The sequence below is a fragment of the Spea bombifrons genome, chromosome 11 (genome assembly GCF_027358695.1).
Source record: "Spea bombifrons isolate aSpeBom1 chromosome 11, aSpeBom1.2.pri, whole genome shotgun sequence".
In the NCBI taxonomy this organism is placed as follows: Eukaryota; Metazoa; Chordata; class Amphibia; order Anura; family Pelobatidae; genus Spea; species Spea bombifrons.
Window position 1 is genome coordinate 15190607 of NC_071097.1, and position 16404 is coordinate 15207010.

At 40.5% G+C, this 16404-nt stretch overlaps 1 protein-coding gene across 1 annotated transcript in view; it reads left to right on the top strand.

Annotated features, from left to right (window-relative positions):
• The first annotated feature begins 1428 nt into the window (after positions 1-1428).
• Positions 1429-16404, top strand: part of LOC128469356 (microsomal triglyceride transfer protein-like) — a 32879-nt gene continuing 17903 nt past the window's right edge. Inside the window, exons 1-7 of the mRNA XM_053451173.1 lie at positions 1429-1524; positions 4386-4573; positions 5273-5419; positions 7980-8087; positions 9049-9162; positions 13793-13932; positions 14786-14933. Of these exons, the coding sequence (XP_053307148.1) occupies positions 1452-1524; positions 4386-4573; positions 5273-5419; positions 7980-8087; positions 9049-9162; positions 13793-13932; positions 14786-14933 (918 nt within the window). The 5' untranslated portion in view covers positions 1429-1451. The remainder of the gene's footprint in view (positions 1525-4385; positions 4574-5272; positions 5420-7979; positions 8088-9048; positions 9163-13792; positions 13933-14785; positions 14934-16404) is intronic.

Genomic DNA, 16404 nt, shown 5'->3' on the forward strand with positions numbered 1-16404 from the left:
CGGTTCTGCGATGCTTCCTGCCCAGATGGAAAGAGTTAACCTCTTCGAGCGCTAGCCGAGGTGGCTTTGCGGCACCGCAGCCCGCCGAGGTGTAGCTGAGTAGAGCGCCATAGTTGCCCCTGAAGCATTAGACGAAACTAATGTTCCAGGGAAGTAACAGACTTTATTGGGAAAATGAACAGGCTTAAATACTGGTTAGGTGATAAAAAGGTCATAAATCAGGATACAGTCCGACCCCACACTTAGGCCACCGAGCCCCGCAATGTCCGTATACTTTGGTTGTCGTTCTCAGGGTGATCCCGAAGGAGCGCCGGCGATCTCGGGGGTACAGAGGGAGCGCTCGGGGTCCAGGAACATCTGGTCCAAAAAGCGACGTGATCAGTCAACCCTGAGCGGCAGTACTTTGAAACTTCCCCCTGGACGGACCGCAGGACAGCCGGCACGGGTTCGATAGCCGCGCCGACAGACCACCGCTTCTCTAGCAGTCTCTGAAGGGGGTGCCTGGGCTACAAGAGCCGAAGTTTGTGGGCAGGACAGGTGATACACGGATGGGGTAGGACGGGAACGGAGCATAGATAACACAGCACACACATATATAGAAGGGGATACATTATTCAATGGTACTTGATCAAACACGGCATTATTTAACCCCGGATGATCATGATAACTGTTATACACGGCAGGCTTTCATCAGTGCCTGACATCACAAGCGTTCTTTTGCCTGAAACACTCTGAAATCTTGTGCAAAGCCCTCAGGCCGCAAAGGGGCTCCATATTAATTCCCATGGCTTTTTAATGGGATGTGCAACAAGCTCTCACTGGGGAAATGGCCATATGGTGTACAGTATATCATGTGCAAGAAGATGTGGTCACCAAAACAGATCTCCTGCATGGTAAACTAGATGGGGGGCTGGCAAAAGAGCAAATGCTATTATATACGTTAAAATGCTTATAATGGCTGGAGTGTCCCTTTAAGTTAATGAACTATGAGGAGATAGTGTGTGTGGGGGGGGGTTACAAATGTATTAACAATAAGGTACAGGAGGGTAAGAGTCCCTGAGAATTACAAGCGTTGCCGCATTTTCTACTAGCTCTGCTGCTATTGCTACATCCCTCAGAGAGGAGGGGAGGGGCGTGAACAAGACCGATGACCCCGCCCCACTTTCACTTTCGTGGGTCCATTAAATGGCCCTGTACCACCGATCAATGATTAAGCAGCAGCCAATGTTCCGGTTTTGCAGACTGTCGCCGTGTCCTGATTCCGGATAACAATCGTCCCATCCCGCTGCTTCTGGACCCGATCTGCCGCTGAAGCTGTCATGGCAGAAAGTCTGAATTGAGCTTTCCAATTACTTTTGCAGGGGGGGTATCATCCCTCCACAGTAAGCTCTCTGAATAGCAGCTTTCAGTTGGCAACCTCCTCCTTCTGTCATTCATCCTATTTTAACAACATGTCTCTGAGGTGCAGGTCTGGAATGTGCCTCCCGCAGTTAATGCTTCTTCTCATCTGCTGCTCAGCCAATGGTAAGTCCGAACTCTGCCCCATTCATGAGCTTGTTTATTGTCAATTCATTCCACTTGTAACTATGTGATTGCAATGCGCATGCCTCTCCTTCTATCAGGCAGAGGGTTTTTGTTAAATGATTGAAATGTTCATAGTGCTGAATTAAAGGAGGAACATTCCAGGACGACAACCCAGTTCTTTTCAGGGGATGCCTGGCAAGGGTTGCAGTATAAGGAAATCTGTGTCATCTGATTCCATGAAACCTAAATAGTGATTTCTTGTGTGGGTCTCATCACCCATCAGAGCTCAGTATGTATGGGAGACTGGTGAGCAAGTCAAGTATGTAAATCTATTGAACACAAAAAATAGATGCCTTCACACAAAACAGGGTGATGATGATGCCTTTGTTTAAGAGGTTAAACCTAGAAAAGCCAGAGAGTGATACAGTATGACACGTATACTTGTCAGCTGGGACAGGAATTAAATCATGATAGTACTCAGTGCAACATGGATCAGAAGGGAATGCCCGACAATTCAGTCAGACATTCTAACAGTGACAGTGTACAAGTCCTTATCAGCACTGAGCCAGCAATGAGTCAAGGCTGTTCCCCCTACCTCTGCTAATACTTTAATATCCAAAGATGCATCCTGACTCTTCTTTTGTGGGTATAATAGTATGTCTATAGGATCGTAAATGGGTTAAAAACCCTTCACGACCCACCAAACCAAATGTTTTTAAAATGTGTAAGGGTGCATTTTGGCCTTTTATTCCCTTCCAACACATTAAAAAGTTGTGCATGTGGGGTATTACTGTAATATATTTGTGTAAGCAAATTGTGGTGGTTTTTGGTTGTGGCATATACCGTATTCATTGGCCTAGCCTAGGCTGGCTGCTATAGTGTTTGACATTGTTGGCCACACCACTCTTTCCATTCTCTTGGCATTTGCACTAATTGTTTCTCTCCTACTTTTTTCAACCATCTTTCTCTATGTTGTACTTTATAAACTGTGTCTCCCCTTTTAGTAGGAATACAAAGACCAAGGCCTTTGTCCTGTGTCCCTCTCCCAGCTGTCTATATACGCTTTCCCTGGGGCAATTTATAGAATACCGTATTTGCTCGATTATGATGACCCCCCAAAATTTGAATAAGAAAATTTGAATAAGACTACCCTATAGGAAAATGTTTTACTAGTAAATATTAATTCACATGTAAACTATTTTTTCATATTTAATAAAAACTCTGATTGAGAAAAATGCATTTTATTTGCAAACCTGCCCCCTAGTTATGCACAGGCTTGCCCCAGATATGCCCTATACCCCCTTATATGCCACTCTGCCCCCAGAAATGCCTTATACTCCTATATGGCACCACCCAGAAATGCCTTATACCCCCCTATATGCCACTCTGCCACCCCAGCCAGATTTACCAATGCATCCTGATACTTGTCCCCCATGCATCAGACACCCTGGTGTCTAGTGGGGGAAGCTGGTGAACGTTGGTGTGATACACATAAAGAACCTCTGCTGCTGCCCGGGGCTTCTATGACTGCTTATATCACTGGTAGCTCCATCATAGAAGCCCCAGCGGCAGTGCCGAGTAGAAGTGGAGATTGTCTGCGTGTACTGCGCAGATGTTCACTAGCTGACAGAGAGGAGGATCCAGGCCTCCTGCAGCGCTGCGGGGGGATCCTCCTCTCTTGCAGCCGGTGAACGTCAGACAACCTCCGCTTCTGCCTGGCTCTTCCGCTGGGCCTCTATCATGGAGCTCCAGAAGGTCATGTCATGCCAGAAGCGGAGGTTGCCAGAGAAGAGGATCCAGGTCCTTGCAACGCTGCTGGGGATCTGGAGCTTAGTCTTATTGTTAGACCTCTATTTGAGGTCCCATTATAACCTTGAATACACGACATTTGCTCTGAAAAAAAATCTCGTCTTCTATTCGAGCAAACATGGTACTTCAGCTTCAACAACCATCTAAATTAGAGGTGACACCCAAATCTATTTTTCTTTTACGGCATTCATTTCCTGCATGGGTCACCTATGATTAAAACTTATGCCAAAGCCTTGGCACTTAATTTTACCTTAATCAACCTCAACACCCAAGCTTCAGCTTTCCACAACTTGAAAATCAAACTAAATGAAGATTTTTTTTTATTGCGTTTTCCAATTAATGTAGAAAATGTAGAAAACCTGATCACACGGGATGTTACACATAATTTAAAGAGTACATCATATTATCAAAACATGTACCTGGTACATACATAAAAAATCTATAGGCAGGAGGATAAAAAATCTATAGGCAGGAGGAGTTTGCATATGTTGCATTGAGGTATAACTGAGAGATGCCAACAGAGACAAGAGGTAAATCACAAATACAACCTATTATACCTATTGTGTCCAAATGAAAAATAGACTATAGACTACTGTACTCGCTATATGACTGCACTTTTTTTTACCTCTTCTTTTTTATTACACTGTAAACCTTGAAGCTTTAAGAACATCTGTCTATGTTTTGCTTAATAAAGAAGCATGCAATATATACATCTCCAATAAATTACTAAAATCATTGTGTTAGTTGTGCATTTTTGGGATGGAGCATTTTCACGACTATAATCTACTAACATTCAGCCATGCCCAATTTTTCGATGCACATTTGTGCATTTTTTTGTATTTTAATGTCCAATTATTTTAGAAGAGTCAACATTTATGTACTGTAACGATCCAAAAATAAAGAATTTCCCTACAGAGAAATTAATGTTGTCTTACACTCTGTTAATAACATCAACAACATAAATCCTTAAAATGAAATATTGTAAATAAGGTACTCCCTACCCTTACAACATTGCTGTACCTGTTGGTATTTTATGCTGGTTTCTGATCCAGGTTATTCAGATGGTCCACTTTTCCAGCCGGAAACTACCTACAGATATCGCTACACGCTGGATTTCAAGTTAGAACATGCTTCTCAGCCTTCAATGCCAGGAACCAGACTCAAGCTAGATGCATCTGTACAGACGTATGTCTTATGGAGAAATAAGGACCAGACAGATGAGCAGCTGGTACATTTACAGGTTTGTAAAATGTTTAATAGATTGTGTACAAAAATTTATCAGTTTTTCCTGAGAGAGAGATTGGGCATAATCCACAATGAAGACCCAGCACAGTTGCATTGCCCAATCATAAAGTCTTTAGTGATACCTTTTATTGAACTAGTATAGAAACCAATCTTGATATTCTTAAAGTTTATGTGATTCTACATCTTATATGCATGCACGTGTGCTGGGTCTTCATTGTAGAGTCAAAGTAAGGATATACTGTAGCTTGTACTACAGGGGTGTCCAACCTGCGGCCCCCCAGCTGCTGCAGGACTACATCTCCCGTAATGCTCTTTCAGCTAAGGGGCTGGCTGAGGAGTATGGAAGATGTAGTCCTGCAGCAGCTGGAGGGCCGCAGGTTGGACACCCCTGTTGTACTATGAAGAATGGGGTGCTTCCCAAACTTTTTAACTCGGGGAAAGTTCAACATTATTTCTTTATTAGAATAATCAGCAGTTGGTAATACATTCAGTAGAGCTTTATATTCAGCTACAAAGTGATCTTAATCTGACAAACTAACAGGCAATACAAGGATGTATATATTTTCAGAGCAGGTTATGCAAAAACAGTTTTTTGAAATTCTAATTGATTTCTATTGATTATGATACAATGGTTTTAGTATATTACTACATGTTATACAAAGTTATTCATGATTTATTTATTCAACAATTATAGATAACGGATTTTGCCTTTCACCATATGACAAAAAAACCCAACAAAAGCAATGATGCTGAACAGTATTCCGATATCAAGCAGTTTAACGACACAGAAAGAAGCAGCAACTTCCTCCAACCTATACTCTTTCACTGGAGTGCTGGGAAGGTACATTATAATATAAATGTCATATATAATGTCTAACTTTAATTATAAGAAGGATGAAAAGTCTGTTAAAAGTTAGTGGTTAAAGAAAGATGTAATTGGAACTTAATTTAAAAGTGTCCACTGGTTGACCACTAACACCACTTCTGGTGGGCTAGCGGGAAAGTAATGGTGCCTACAGTGATAATGGTTTCGCTATATTTCCATTGTTGCTGATGCTCAATTGAATGAACTCGCATCATGATTCTTTTTAATATTAACTATTTTTTAATCATATTGTGTTTATTATCGTATGTAACCCAGGGAGACATTGCAGTATCACAGTCTGTTGTGGATTCCTGTTGCCATCAGCTGCAGAACAATTGTCAACTTGTCGTCGAAATAACTGGGAACTCGGATTAGCCAAAAATAACCCAGAACTTAATTTGAATAGGTGTAGGCTGGGTGCACTCATGATTATCTTTAGGACTAATAGTAGATTGTAGTTTTATGTATCAGTTCCTCAGTGTGGATATTATATAAAATATTGAGAGCTTTAGTCCATTTTGCCTACAAATTTGGTAGATACTATAGATAAAATGTACCTTTCCCCTCCAAGTCAGGGATGCACCCTAAAAATACAGAAGATATGTAGTTGCTTTAAGAAAAAATTCCCAAAACAAATATTCATTATTTATAAATAATGATTTGCAGTGTAAAAGTTGGATGGGGATTTTATTAAATTAATGTTTTTATTTGTAATTATGTATATCTGACAATTCAATCTTATGCAAGCTTTGTGGGAAAGGCAAGGGTTGCGCATTATTTGGAGCCTTTGGAACACTCTAACTATCATGTCCACATTAATTTATATGATAGATGAGTGGTTTATTTAAATGATTTGCTGCCCTTTGCAAATGTGTGGAAGGATCCTGCAGAACCCCCCATGAGTTTCTTCTTTCTCTGCCCATCAACTACTAAGCATGGAGGTCATTCTAATGTGAGCCCCTCATGCTTGCATTGAAAACACTGCCTATTAAAGTATTTACAAAATAATTTAACATACTTTTTTTGGTTCAATAGAGTGTCCATTAATTTGCGAAAGCATAGAAAATTATATCGACCACTATGTGGCAAAATCACCTGAGTTATAAAAAACCTTACATTTTTATAGTTCTATGTACATTATAAACAGATGTACGTATGTGGGTAAAGAGAAAAGAAATAACTTCAAGATAAGAAATTGCTAGCTCAGCAGAAAACCCTTCGCTGATCTGCGAGTTTATCCTCTGATCGCAACAGGATTATTTTAAGATATATATTTTTTTTTTTGTTTATGTGGCAACAACCTGTCCCTGTCTTCGTATCACATGACAATTAAGGGTTCCCAGTAAACATTCTGAATGAGACAAAATTTGACATGATTATAGAATTATTTCTGGGTAGGTCTTTGGCAATCCGCAAGCACCAGGAATTATGTTTCTAATGCTGACTTTGGTTACACAAATGTTACGTTTGGCAGAGTAGCTGCCGCTGTGAACAGCAGCTGTACACTAAGTATCTCCAAAACTATTACCCTCATTGACAAACTGAAAGCATTTATACTAAATGAGTGATACTGAAAGATTTAATGGTCTAACTCTAACAATAAAGAAAAATGTACATTTTATGGGTATGTGAGTATGTGACTGCTAGTGGGTTACTGTGAATATTTTCATAAATATGTTTACACAGAGTGACCTTTAACCAGGAATGGTTATAGAAAAAAGATCAGCTTTAATAAAATTATTGGTAACTTAAATGTTCACTTGTTGCTTGTTAAACTGATTAAATGATTCCTATATCAGTAATATTTGGAGGGCTTTTGGCTGAGAAGCCACTTGGCCAACGGCTGCAAGTAAGCGTTCTTTTTGCAATCAACGTGAACTTAACTGCACCTCTTAAGCGCCATTGGTGTGCTAGCCCACTACCAAGCTATTATGCCATATCACAGAGTGGGGCAGGACCAAGTGGTTCTGCAAAGTGTACGGTGCAGAGGAGGCTGAGGGAATGTGCTAATAAAATGACATGACTTTTATTTTAAAGTGGAAATCTGGTCACCTTACAGAACAGAGCAATGTAACTCAGCAGAAGGTAGGCTACAAGGAAGAAGCACATTTTGGTCCATTTTTTTCAAGCAAAACAGGTGAATAGGGTGTGTTTCATGTAATGAATATATCGTGGAGATTGATAAGGAAATCCGAACCCCCAATCTGCAAAAAATAGCGCAAAAAATATCTGGGCTCAAGTCCAGTATTAGTACCAGGTGAGTTAGGAAGCAAGAGACTTCAATCCTGGTCTGGTACCTGGCAGGTGCAATGGAAGCCTCCACAATGTTCAAGAGATCTATCCCTTCAGAAATTTCTTAAAGAAATCGCATGTATTGGTGTTGGGCAACAAAGGATCTTCTGGCTTTGGGTGCAGCTTGGTTTTAGAATGTCCGTGTTGCAAAATGTTTTTTTTTGTTGGACACATTTGAATTCCAGCTGTGTCATCTTATGTGATTTACTGGATATGTTTTCAAGCACATTATTATGTTTTCCAGGTTCTGAGTTTGTACATTCCGAAAGAAGACAACAAACAAATGCTTGATTTAAAAAAAGGACTTGTCAGTCTGTTCCAATTTCAGCTTAACCCTGGGATTTACACAGAGGTACTCCACAAATGAACACAAACCTTACCAGAGCTGTATTTTGTAAAATATATTGATGTTGTAACTGTACAAAGCGAATAGAATAGAATGATACAAGGTGCAGAAAATTCCAGCTCTCGCATTTGCTTCACCTTTCTGTCCACTGAACATCTTCAACCTCATGAATATGATTTATACAGGGGTAGTGAACATGTGGTGCTCCATCTGTTGGGAAACTAGTTGTTCATCCAGCAAGTTAAAAAAGAATGCCCTCCAGAAGGTGGTATGTCAGGTTTGCCCATCTGTGTTTCAACAGGAGTAGTACTGTCCAATTGAGCAGTCAACTAGATAAGAGGTTTGCTGATGTCCACTCGTGGTAGAAGAAGTTCTGCCCAATTACTTGCCATGTGACTTATCAATGTAATGTGATTGTATATTCATAAAAACTTTTAAAAAACATTACGGTAAAAACAAAAAGAGTGCATGTGAATAGCTGAGCATCATTGAAGCTGTACTTTCACAACAGCCGCACCCAGGACCTACCTCAGGGAGGGTCTCCTTTTTAAGCCATCTGTTATCAGTGTTGAGCCTTGGGACACAATGTCCTATCCTGGCACTATATCTTATTACATTCCTGAGAATAGATGCTATGGCAGTTGCGCCAGCTAGGCACAGAGCTCTGTGGTGTAAATAACCTAGTTAGACAGAGATCTCTGACTATTGAGCAGCGATGGGTGCCAGATAGGGCATACAAATGCCGACCTGTCTGCCTAGGCCTAGATGGCCAAGGCTAGAACACAGTACTGTATGGATATTATTAACACAAACTGAAAATGTGTTCAATATTAAATGAAAAAATAATAATTATTACGATAATCACTTATGCATATTATTCAACACCCCAACATAGGCAAACATTTAAGTATTTATATTATTTTTTAATGCTTCATGTCAATTTATCTCTACTTTTTATATCTTTCAGGAAGATGTTTCTGGCAAATGCAGAGTTACGTATGCCGTGTCCAATGGTTTAATTACAAAGACAAAAGCTTTGCACAGCTGCACAAATTCTCCATTCAGCAATAAAGGCGATGAGGTGATTTCTGTGTTTGTTTTGATGTAGACGTAGGCCATCCTGGCAGTGCATCTGGAAAAGACAATCTCTCGAAATATCAGGGCAAATGATGCCAAAACGTTTAATGTTATAGTTAGAAGACATGCAAAAATTTTTGTGGCCCTAGATATTTACTGTGTAAAATACTCTAGGGCAGTGATGGGCAACCTTTTTGGCGTGGTGTGTCAAAAATCGGCAAAAAATCGAGCATAACTCGCGTGGTGTGTCACTTCGACAAAAAAACATAATTTTGCGCAATTTATAGTTTAAACTACAAAAATGTATAATTGCAATATATAATTGTATTTAATAAACCAAAAACAAATTATTTAACATACCTGCTTAGTAACTACTTACCTTTCAGGAGTCCTGCGGTGGGGGTGCAAGGCCTCTGTCTCCCAGCTCTGCCATTGTATGGAACAGTATAGAGTGATGGGAGTTATGATGTACTTTAGAGCATAATTATATAATGAAAAATACATTGGAAATGGTACAGCATAACACCCATCACTCTCACACACTTACCAATCCACACGCATACCAATCCACACATATACCAATCCACACACATATACCAATCCACACACATATACCAATCCACACACATACACCAATCCACACACATATACCAATCCACACACATATACCAATCCACACACATATACCAATCCACACATATATACCAATCCACACATATATACCAATCCACACATATATACCAATCCACACATATATACCAATCCACACATATATACCAATCCACACATATATACCAATCCACACACACATACACCAATCCACACATATATACCAATCCACACATATATACCAATCCACACATATATACCAATCCACACGCATACCAATCCACACGCATACCAATCCACACACATATACCAATCCACGCGTATACCAATCCACACACATACACCAATCCACACATATATACCAATCCACACGCATACCAATCCACACGCATACCAATCCACAAACACATACCAATCCACACACATACACACCAATCCACACGCATACCAATCCACAAACACATACCAATCCACACATATATACCAATCCACACACACACACCAATCCACACACATCCACCAATCCACACACATCCACCAATCCACACACATACACCAATCCACACACATACACCAATCCACACACATACACCAATCCACACACATACCAATCCACACACACATACCAATCCACACACACATACCAATCCACACACACATACCAATCCACACACACATACCAATCCACACACACATACCAATCCACACACACATACCAATCCACAAACATACACCAATCCACATGCATACACCAATCCACATGCATACACCAATCCACATGCATACACCAATCCCCACACATACACCAATCCCCACACATACACCAATCCACACACATACACCAATCCACTCTCACTGTATGCTTTCCTACCTTTCCTCTTTTCTCCTTACAGCTCCTTTTCCTGCTCTTCGCTCCTCTTCTTCTTCAGTTCTTCTTCCGAGGGCACGGGGTTCAGAGGGCACGGACAGCGGTGGGCGCGGCTTCAGTGTTGTGTGCCGGGATCTAACAACAAACCCCGGCGCACAACAGCTGTTGCCGCGCGGATCACAAGGGAGCGGTATCGGAGGTCTTTAACAGACCTCCGGCTCCCTTGAGTGATTTTAAGCCGGTTCAAGGGAGATCCTTGAACCGGCTTAAAATAACTCAAGGGAGCCGGTGGTCTGTTAAAGACCTCCGATACCGCTCCCTTGCGAGCCTGCTCCTCCACCGCCCCGCCCCCCGCTAGTTACGCTAACGCACGTCCCGCCCCCCCCTTTTTTGGGGGGGGTGACACGCGCAGGATTTCCTGCGATTCATCCTCGGCTCCTGCACGGCCGCCGAGGATGAAAGAATCTGTGCTGGAGGAACGGGTCCTCCAGCACAGATTCTTTCATCCTCGGCGGCCGTGCAGGAGCCGAGGATGAATCGCAGGAAATCCTGCGCGTGTCACCCCAAATGGCTACGCGTGTCACCACTGACACGCGTGTCATAGGTTCGCCATCACTGCTCTAGGGGGTGCTTCTTTCATGTCTGTGTGCAGTATATTTGAGGTAATGATACAATCGATATCCTGTGGCCAAACATCTGTTCACTGCTTACACAGGCAAGGATACTTTGCTTGTGTAACTCCCATTATAGGGTCTAACTATTTCTCTGACTTAACTGAAAATAACTCTGTATGTATCATTAGTGTAAAAGAGACAAAAGTGTACTTCAGAAATAATTCAGAACTTATTATTTTTCTGCCATGGAAAATTATGCTCATGTTATAGTATGTTGTTACAGGGACTGTCTTACATCCCCGACAGCCTCTCTAAAGAAGAATAAAAGATTTATAGAATTTGATGGCAGAGAAGAACCATTCAGCCCAACTAGTCTGCCCATTTTTCCTTATATAAGGCACTTAAACCCTTATCAGTCTTTGGTCAGATCCTCTAGTGAGGAAAGCTTTATGTCTTTCCCTTACTGTATTAGCCAAGTAGAACTTCATTACGTTACATTAAAGCCTTTGATCCTCCCAGTTTTAGACCATGGCCTTGTTTTAACATCGCTCCTCCTTTCAAATAAGCTTGCCTTCTGTACTTTCGTAAATACCCTTTAAGTATTTGGATGCTTCTATTGCACCCGCTTTCTCTTCTTTCCTCCAAGTTATATATATTACGATCCTTAAACCTTTCCAGATAATTTCTGTCCTGCAAACCACTTACTGTTTTTGTAGCTCTCCTCTGAACTCTCTCCAATGTATCAATATCCTTTTGGACATGGAGTCTCCAGGACTGGATGCAGTGTTCTAGGCGAGGGGTGACCAGAGATCTGTAAAGTGGCGTAATCACCTCCTTCTTCCTGCTGGCTTTTTGAAATGCTTTATTGCATTGTCTGCTTACCTTTAAGTCATCAGAAATAATTACAAATAATTTAAATGTAAATTTTTCATTTATTGAAAATAACTTAATAAACAAACAGGATGTTAAAAACAAACAGGAGAATAAATAAACTGCCTCCCAGATAGGCCACACACCCCCAGATAGGCCCCCCCGAATATGCCTTATACCCTGATATGCCACTGTGCCCCCTGCCATGCCATTGTGCCCCCCCGCCCCCATGCTCCAGACTACTTGGTGTCTAGTAGGGACAGCCGGTGAGCAACTGGGCGATGTGCGTAGACAACCTCTAATTCTGGCTGGGACTTTCACTGGAGCTTCTATGACTGAGCACCGGAAGGTCATGTGATGCCGGTGCTCCATCATAGAAGCCCCGGCGGAAGTGGAGGACAGTAGCGGAGGTTGTCGGCACATACCGCACAGACACCCCCACCGGCTGTCAGAGAGGAGGATCTGGGTCCCCTGCAGCGCTGCGGGGGATCTGGATCTTAGTGTTATTATCCGACATCTATTTGAGGTTGGATTATAAAACGAGGGGTATTCTTCAGAGTGTTTGCGAAAAATACCCTCATCTTATCGATAAAATTGATTAGTTGTTGCAGCCCTACTTAAGTCCCTCCCTTCCATTGTCACATTGACTCCATTCTGTCACATTGACAGAACAGTGCCCCAATGCTATATTCTGCCTGGGGATTTTTAGTTCCTAAGTGCATTATATTTCATTTATTACTATTAAACTTTGGCTGCCGCACTCTCGACCATTCTGCTTACTTATTTAAAAGTAGAATATATGCTGGCCTCGTTCCAGCATTCATATCAGCAGCTCACCTTTGGAGCTCGCCCTCGTCCCATGAAAAGGGTCAGGGCAAGATGACAAGTGAAGTTGGGTGCTTGCGTCAACTATTTCATAATGTCTGTATTTCTAGGCGAGAATCCAAGATTCTTAACTTTGGCTCAGATTTTAGTTTTCTGTATCTGAATTCCAGCTTTTTATGAGGACATCTTCTGCCCTGTAGACACTGATAAAAAAATATGGTTATTAAAATACAGCACAGAAAGCAAGGAACAATTTAATAATGTAATAAAACGAGTTAAGGGGTATTATGATATTTTAAATCCATTTAATATTATTTAATTCATGTATTAATATCAGTATGACTGCTAAAGGCGTACGTACATGGCATATTAGTGCTCTGTGACATGAAAGCCTAGTACTTGTACAGCTGTCCAACAGTTTAGTTTCGCAATCTACTAATAAAGGCTGTGATTTTTCTTACATTTTCATAAATGGCTGCTGGATTATGTGCCAGGATTGTGCCAGGTTTATTTTTCAATCCCTGTCCTGTTTCTTGCCCCTTGTGGCTTGGACTTTGACTTCTCTAAGGTAAAGTGAGGTAAATACTGTGAATGTGTAGCATAGTAAACAAGAATTAAAGTCAAGTGTACAGATAAACCAACAACGAATTAAGATCTGTTCCTTATTTATAACATCACCAGGTAAATCTCAGATTTAGCCCATGGTTGCGCATAATACAATAAATAAACCATTGTATTTATTACGTGACCAAGTATCACCTTAAAATTTGCCTTATACCTTACATTTCAATATCCCTACTATTTCTTTGGAATATGATGCTTTACGACATTTTCCTGTTTATTTTAAGGTTTTGGGAATTTCTTGGAACTCCACCAACCATGGACATGTATTACTTAATGGAAGTACTATGCTGAAAGCCATTTCAGAAGAAAGCCACGTAGTTTCCCTGCATCTGAAATCACTTCTTGGATCTCATATTGCTTCTAGGTAATATTTGTTGTTGTGACAACATCAGGTGAAATTCACAATCTAGTCCAAGAGGCCAGCAACATTCAGTGTGGAAGCCATATCCATCCAATTGGTCCGTTGGTTAAAAAACCAAAAACATGTTTGGCAGGCAACACGCTTAATGTGTAGTGTCTATTTCTTTCTAAAATACATTTACCAAAAGAGAATGATTAGAACGCCCATAAAAGAAGCATTGATCCAGCCTACTGTCCTGGCAACTCTAGATCATTTGTGGTTGTTTGAGGACACTTGATTTTCTTCATCATAATGTGTGTGTGTGTGTGTGTATATATATATATATATATATATACATACAGTACATCCACAAATGTATTATAATTTATAGAAGTGGATGTTAACTTTATTTTGCACATCACTAATACAATTCTTTGCTGTATTCTGTCCCAAATGGGGGCTGCTGCACATTATTTACCAAAACATAAAACTGTTAGATCATTGTATTGAGAGAACACCAGCACATGCCATGATCTAACGCTAGTCAATAAAAGCAGCTCCCTCAATCAATCTGCTGTGGAGTGGAGATTGAAGTCTTCTTTCTCCACCAGTTAAATTGTCATATATTAATTTCTCTTAGTAGGCCCTACCACTGCCAAAATATGCGCCTATGAAAATAATGCCAGCTATCTAAAATGTATGTACTTAATATTTCATAACTTTGAAAAACACCACACCTCTGTCAAGTTCCAAAAAATATTATTCCCGCTACATACAAATGTACAAAAAAAGGCATACTTGATGTATATGATTTATATGCAAGTTTATAATATCCAAGGCATCCAGCTCTTTAAAACCTCCCTTCTGGGTTTTACAGGCAAAAATTGGAGCTCATATCACATGCCCCAGGTCCTACAGAGTTTCTTGGACCAAATGTTGAGAAAGTACTGGAAGAAGCTTCTGAAAAATACGAGAAAGTAGAGATCACAACTCACCAAGCAAAACATTCTACACAAAGCCAGCTGGTAAGCAGTTTTTCTTGAGGATGTCTTTATGTATTTTTTTCATAATCCCCTACCTCTACCCAGGTCTTGGTATTTTATAATGTATGCATGAATGAATCCAGAAAAGAAAACCTATTAAGATAACTTACTGGAAACAAAGAATATTGAAGTATCTGATTAACAGATATGATCTTCTAAAAGTGAACATGGCTAGCCATAGGTTTTATTATTTTATTATTTTCATCTTTAAACTGCAGTATTGATTCTAGCCATGGTCCATCTACATTCTGGTTGAACAATGCTACAAGCACTAACATAGCTTAAACAATAACCACTTAACAAAATCTGACCGCTTTTTTATCCTGGATCTATTCTTCAATTTTACTTAACATGCAAAATCATATGTGTCCTCAATACAAGAGACTAGATAGATAAAGGAACCTTGCTCAAATGAGGCAAAAACTGATAGCCTTGGTGCATATCATTAAATTATTACAGTTAGTCAGGGACCTCTCATAGTCAAGATACTACATACTCAAAATGAAACAAGCTTCCTCTTTTCAGAAACATTTCATGTCCAATTTAATTCCAATTTGGCAGAATTTACCTTGAACTTCTATTCAGACAAATGCTTTGGAAGCTCTTCAGACCACAGCTTCTATGAAGTAAACAGATTCCATGATAAATTATAGGATCTATAGCAAGTTTATTTCCCAGTGCCATTTAAAATATTGCATATATAGGCTAAATTAGGGGTAGCCAACAGCTGCAATGGAGTAGCAGTACCCACGATACTCAGACATCAATCTGAAGAAAAGGAACCATGCCTATAGATAGCAGGGTATCACGGGAGCTGTGGTTCTGGAACAGTTGAAGAGCTACCCTGGCTGTAAATTATTTTACCCCTTTTAATCTTTTTCCTCTTACAGATTAAAAAATGTGTTTTACCACCGCATCCCATGTAACGCTAACCTTACAATCTTACAACACTTCTATAATACATAAAAAAAAAAGAAAGGAATTGTTTTAAGACCATCCCAATCTGGAATGTTAGTCAAGATTGCGGTGGCTTTTGTATGTGGTATCTCTCATGTTTTATAATGTTCTTATAAGTGCCTATGGAAAGAAAGAAATGCCCTGCAAAGTTTGCACCTGCAACTCTGTCCTTCAAGGGAGCTGGGTAATTAACCAGACAGAACTGTGCTTGTCTGGCTCATCCACTTCTCGTCACTATGGACACTATGGACCCCCCCTATATGCCACTCTGCCTCTCTAAAATGCCTTATACACCCCTATATGTCACTCTGCCTCCCTGATATGCCACGCTACCCCCAATATGCCTTATTCCCCCCTATTTGCCAATCTGTCCCCCTGATATGCCTTATACCCCCCATATGCCCCTCCAACTGTTAATTTCAGTTTATGTATGGAAAGGGTTCACAGGAAGCTAGTTGAGATTATTTATAAGATACCTAATGGGGTGATTGAAAAA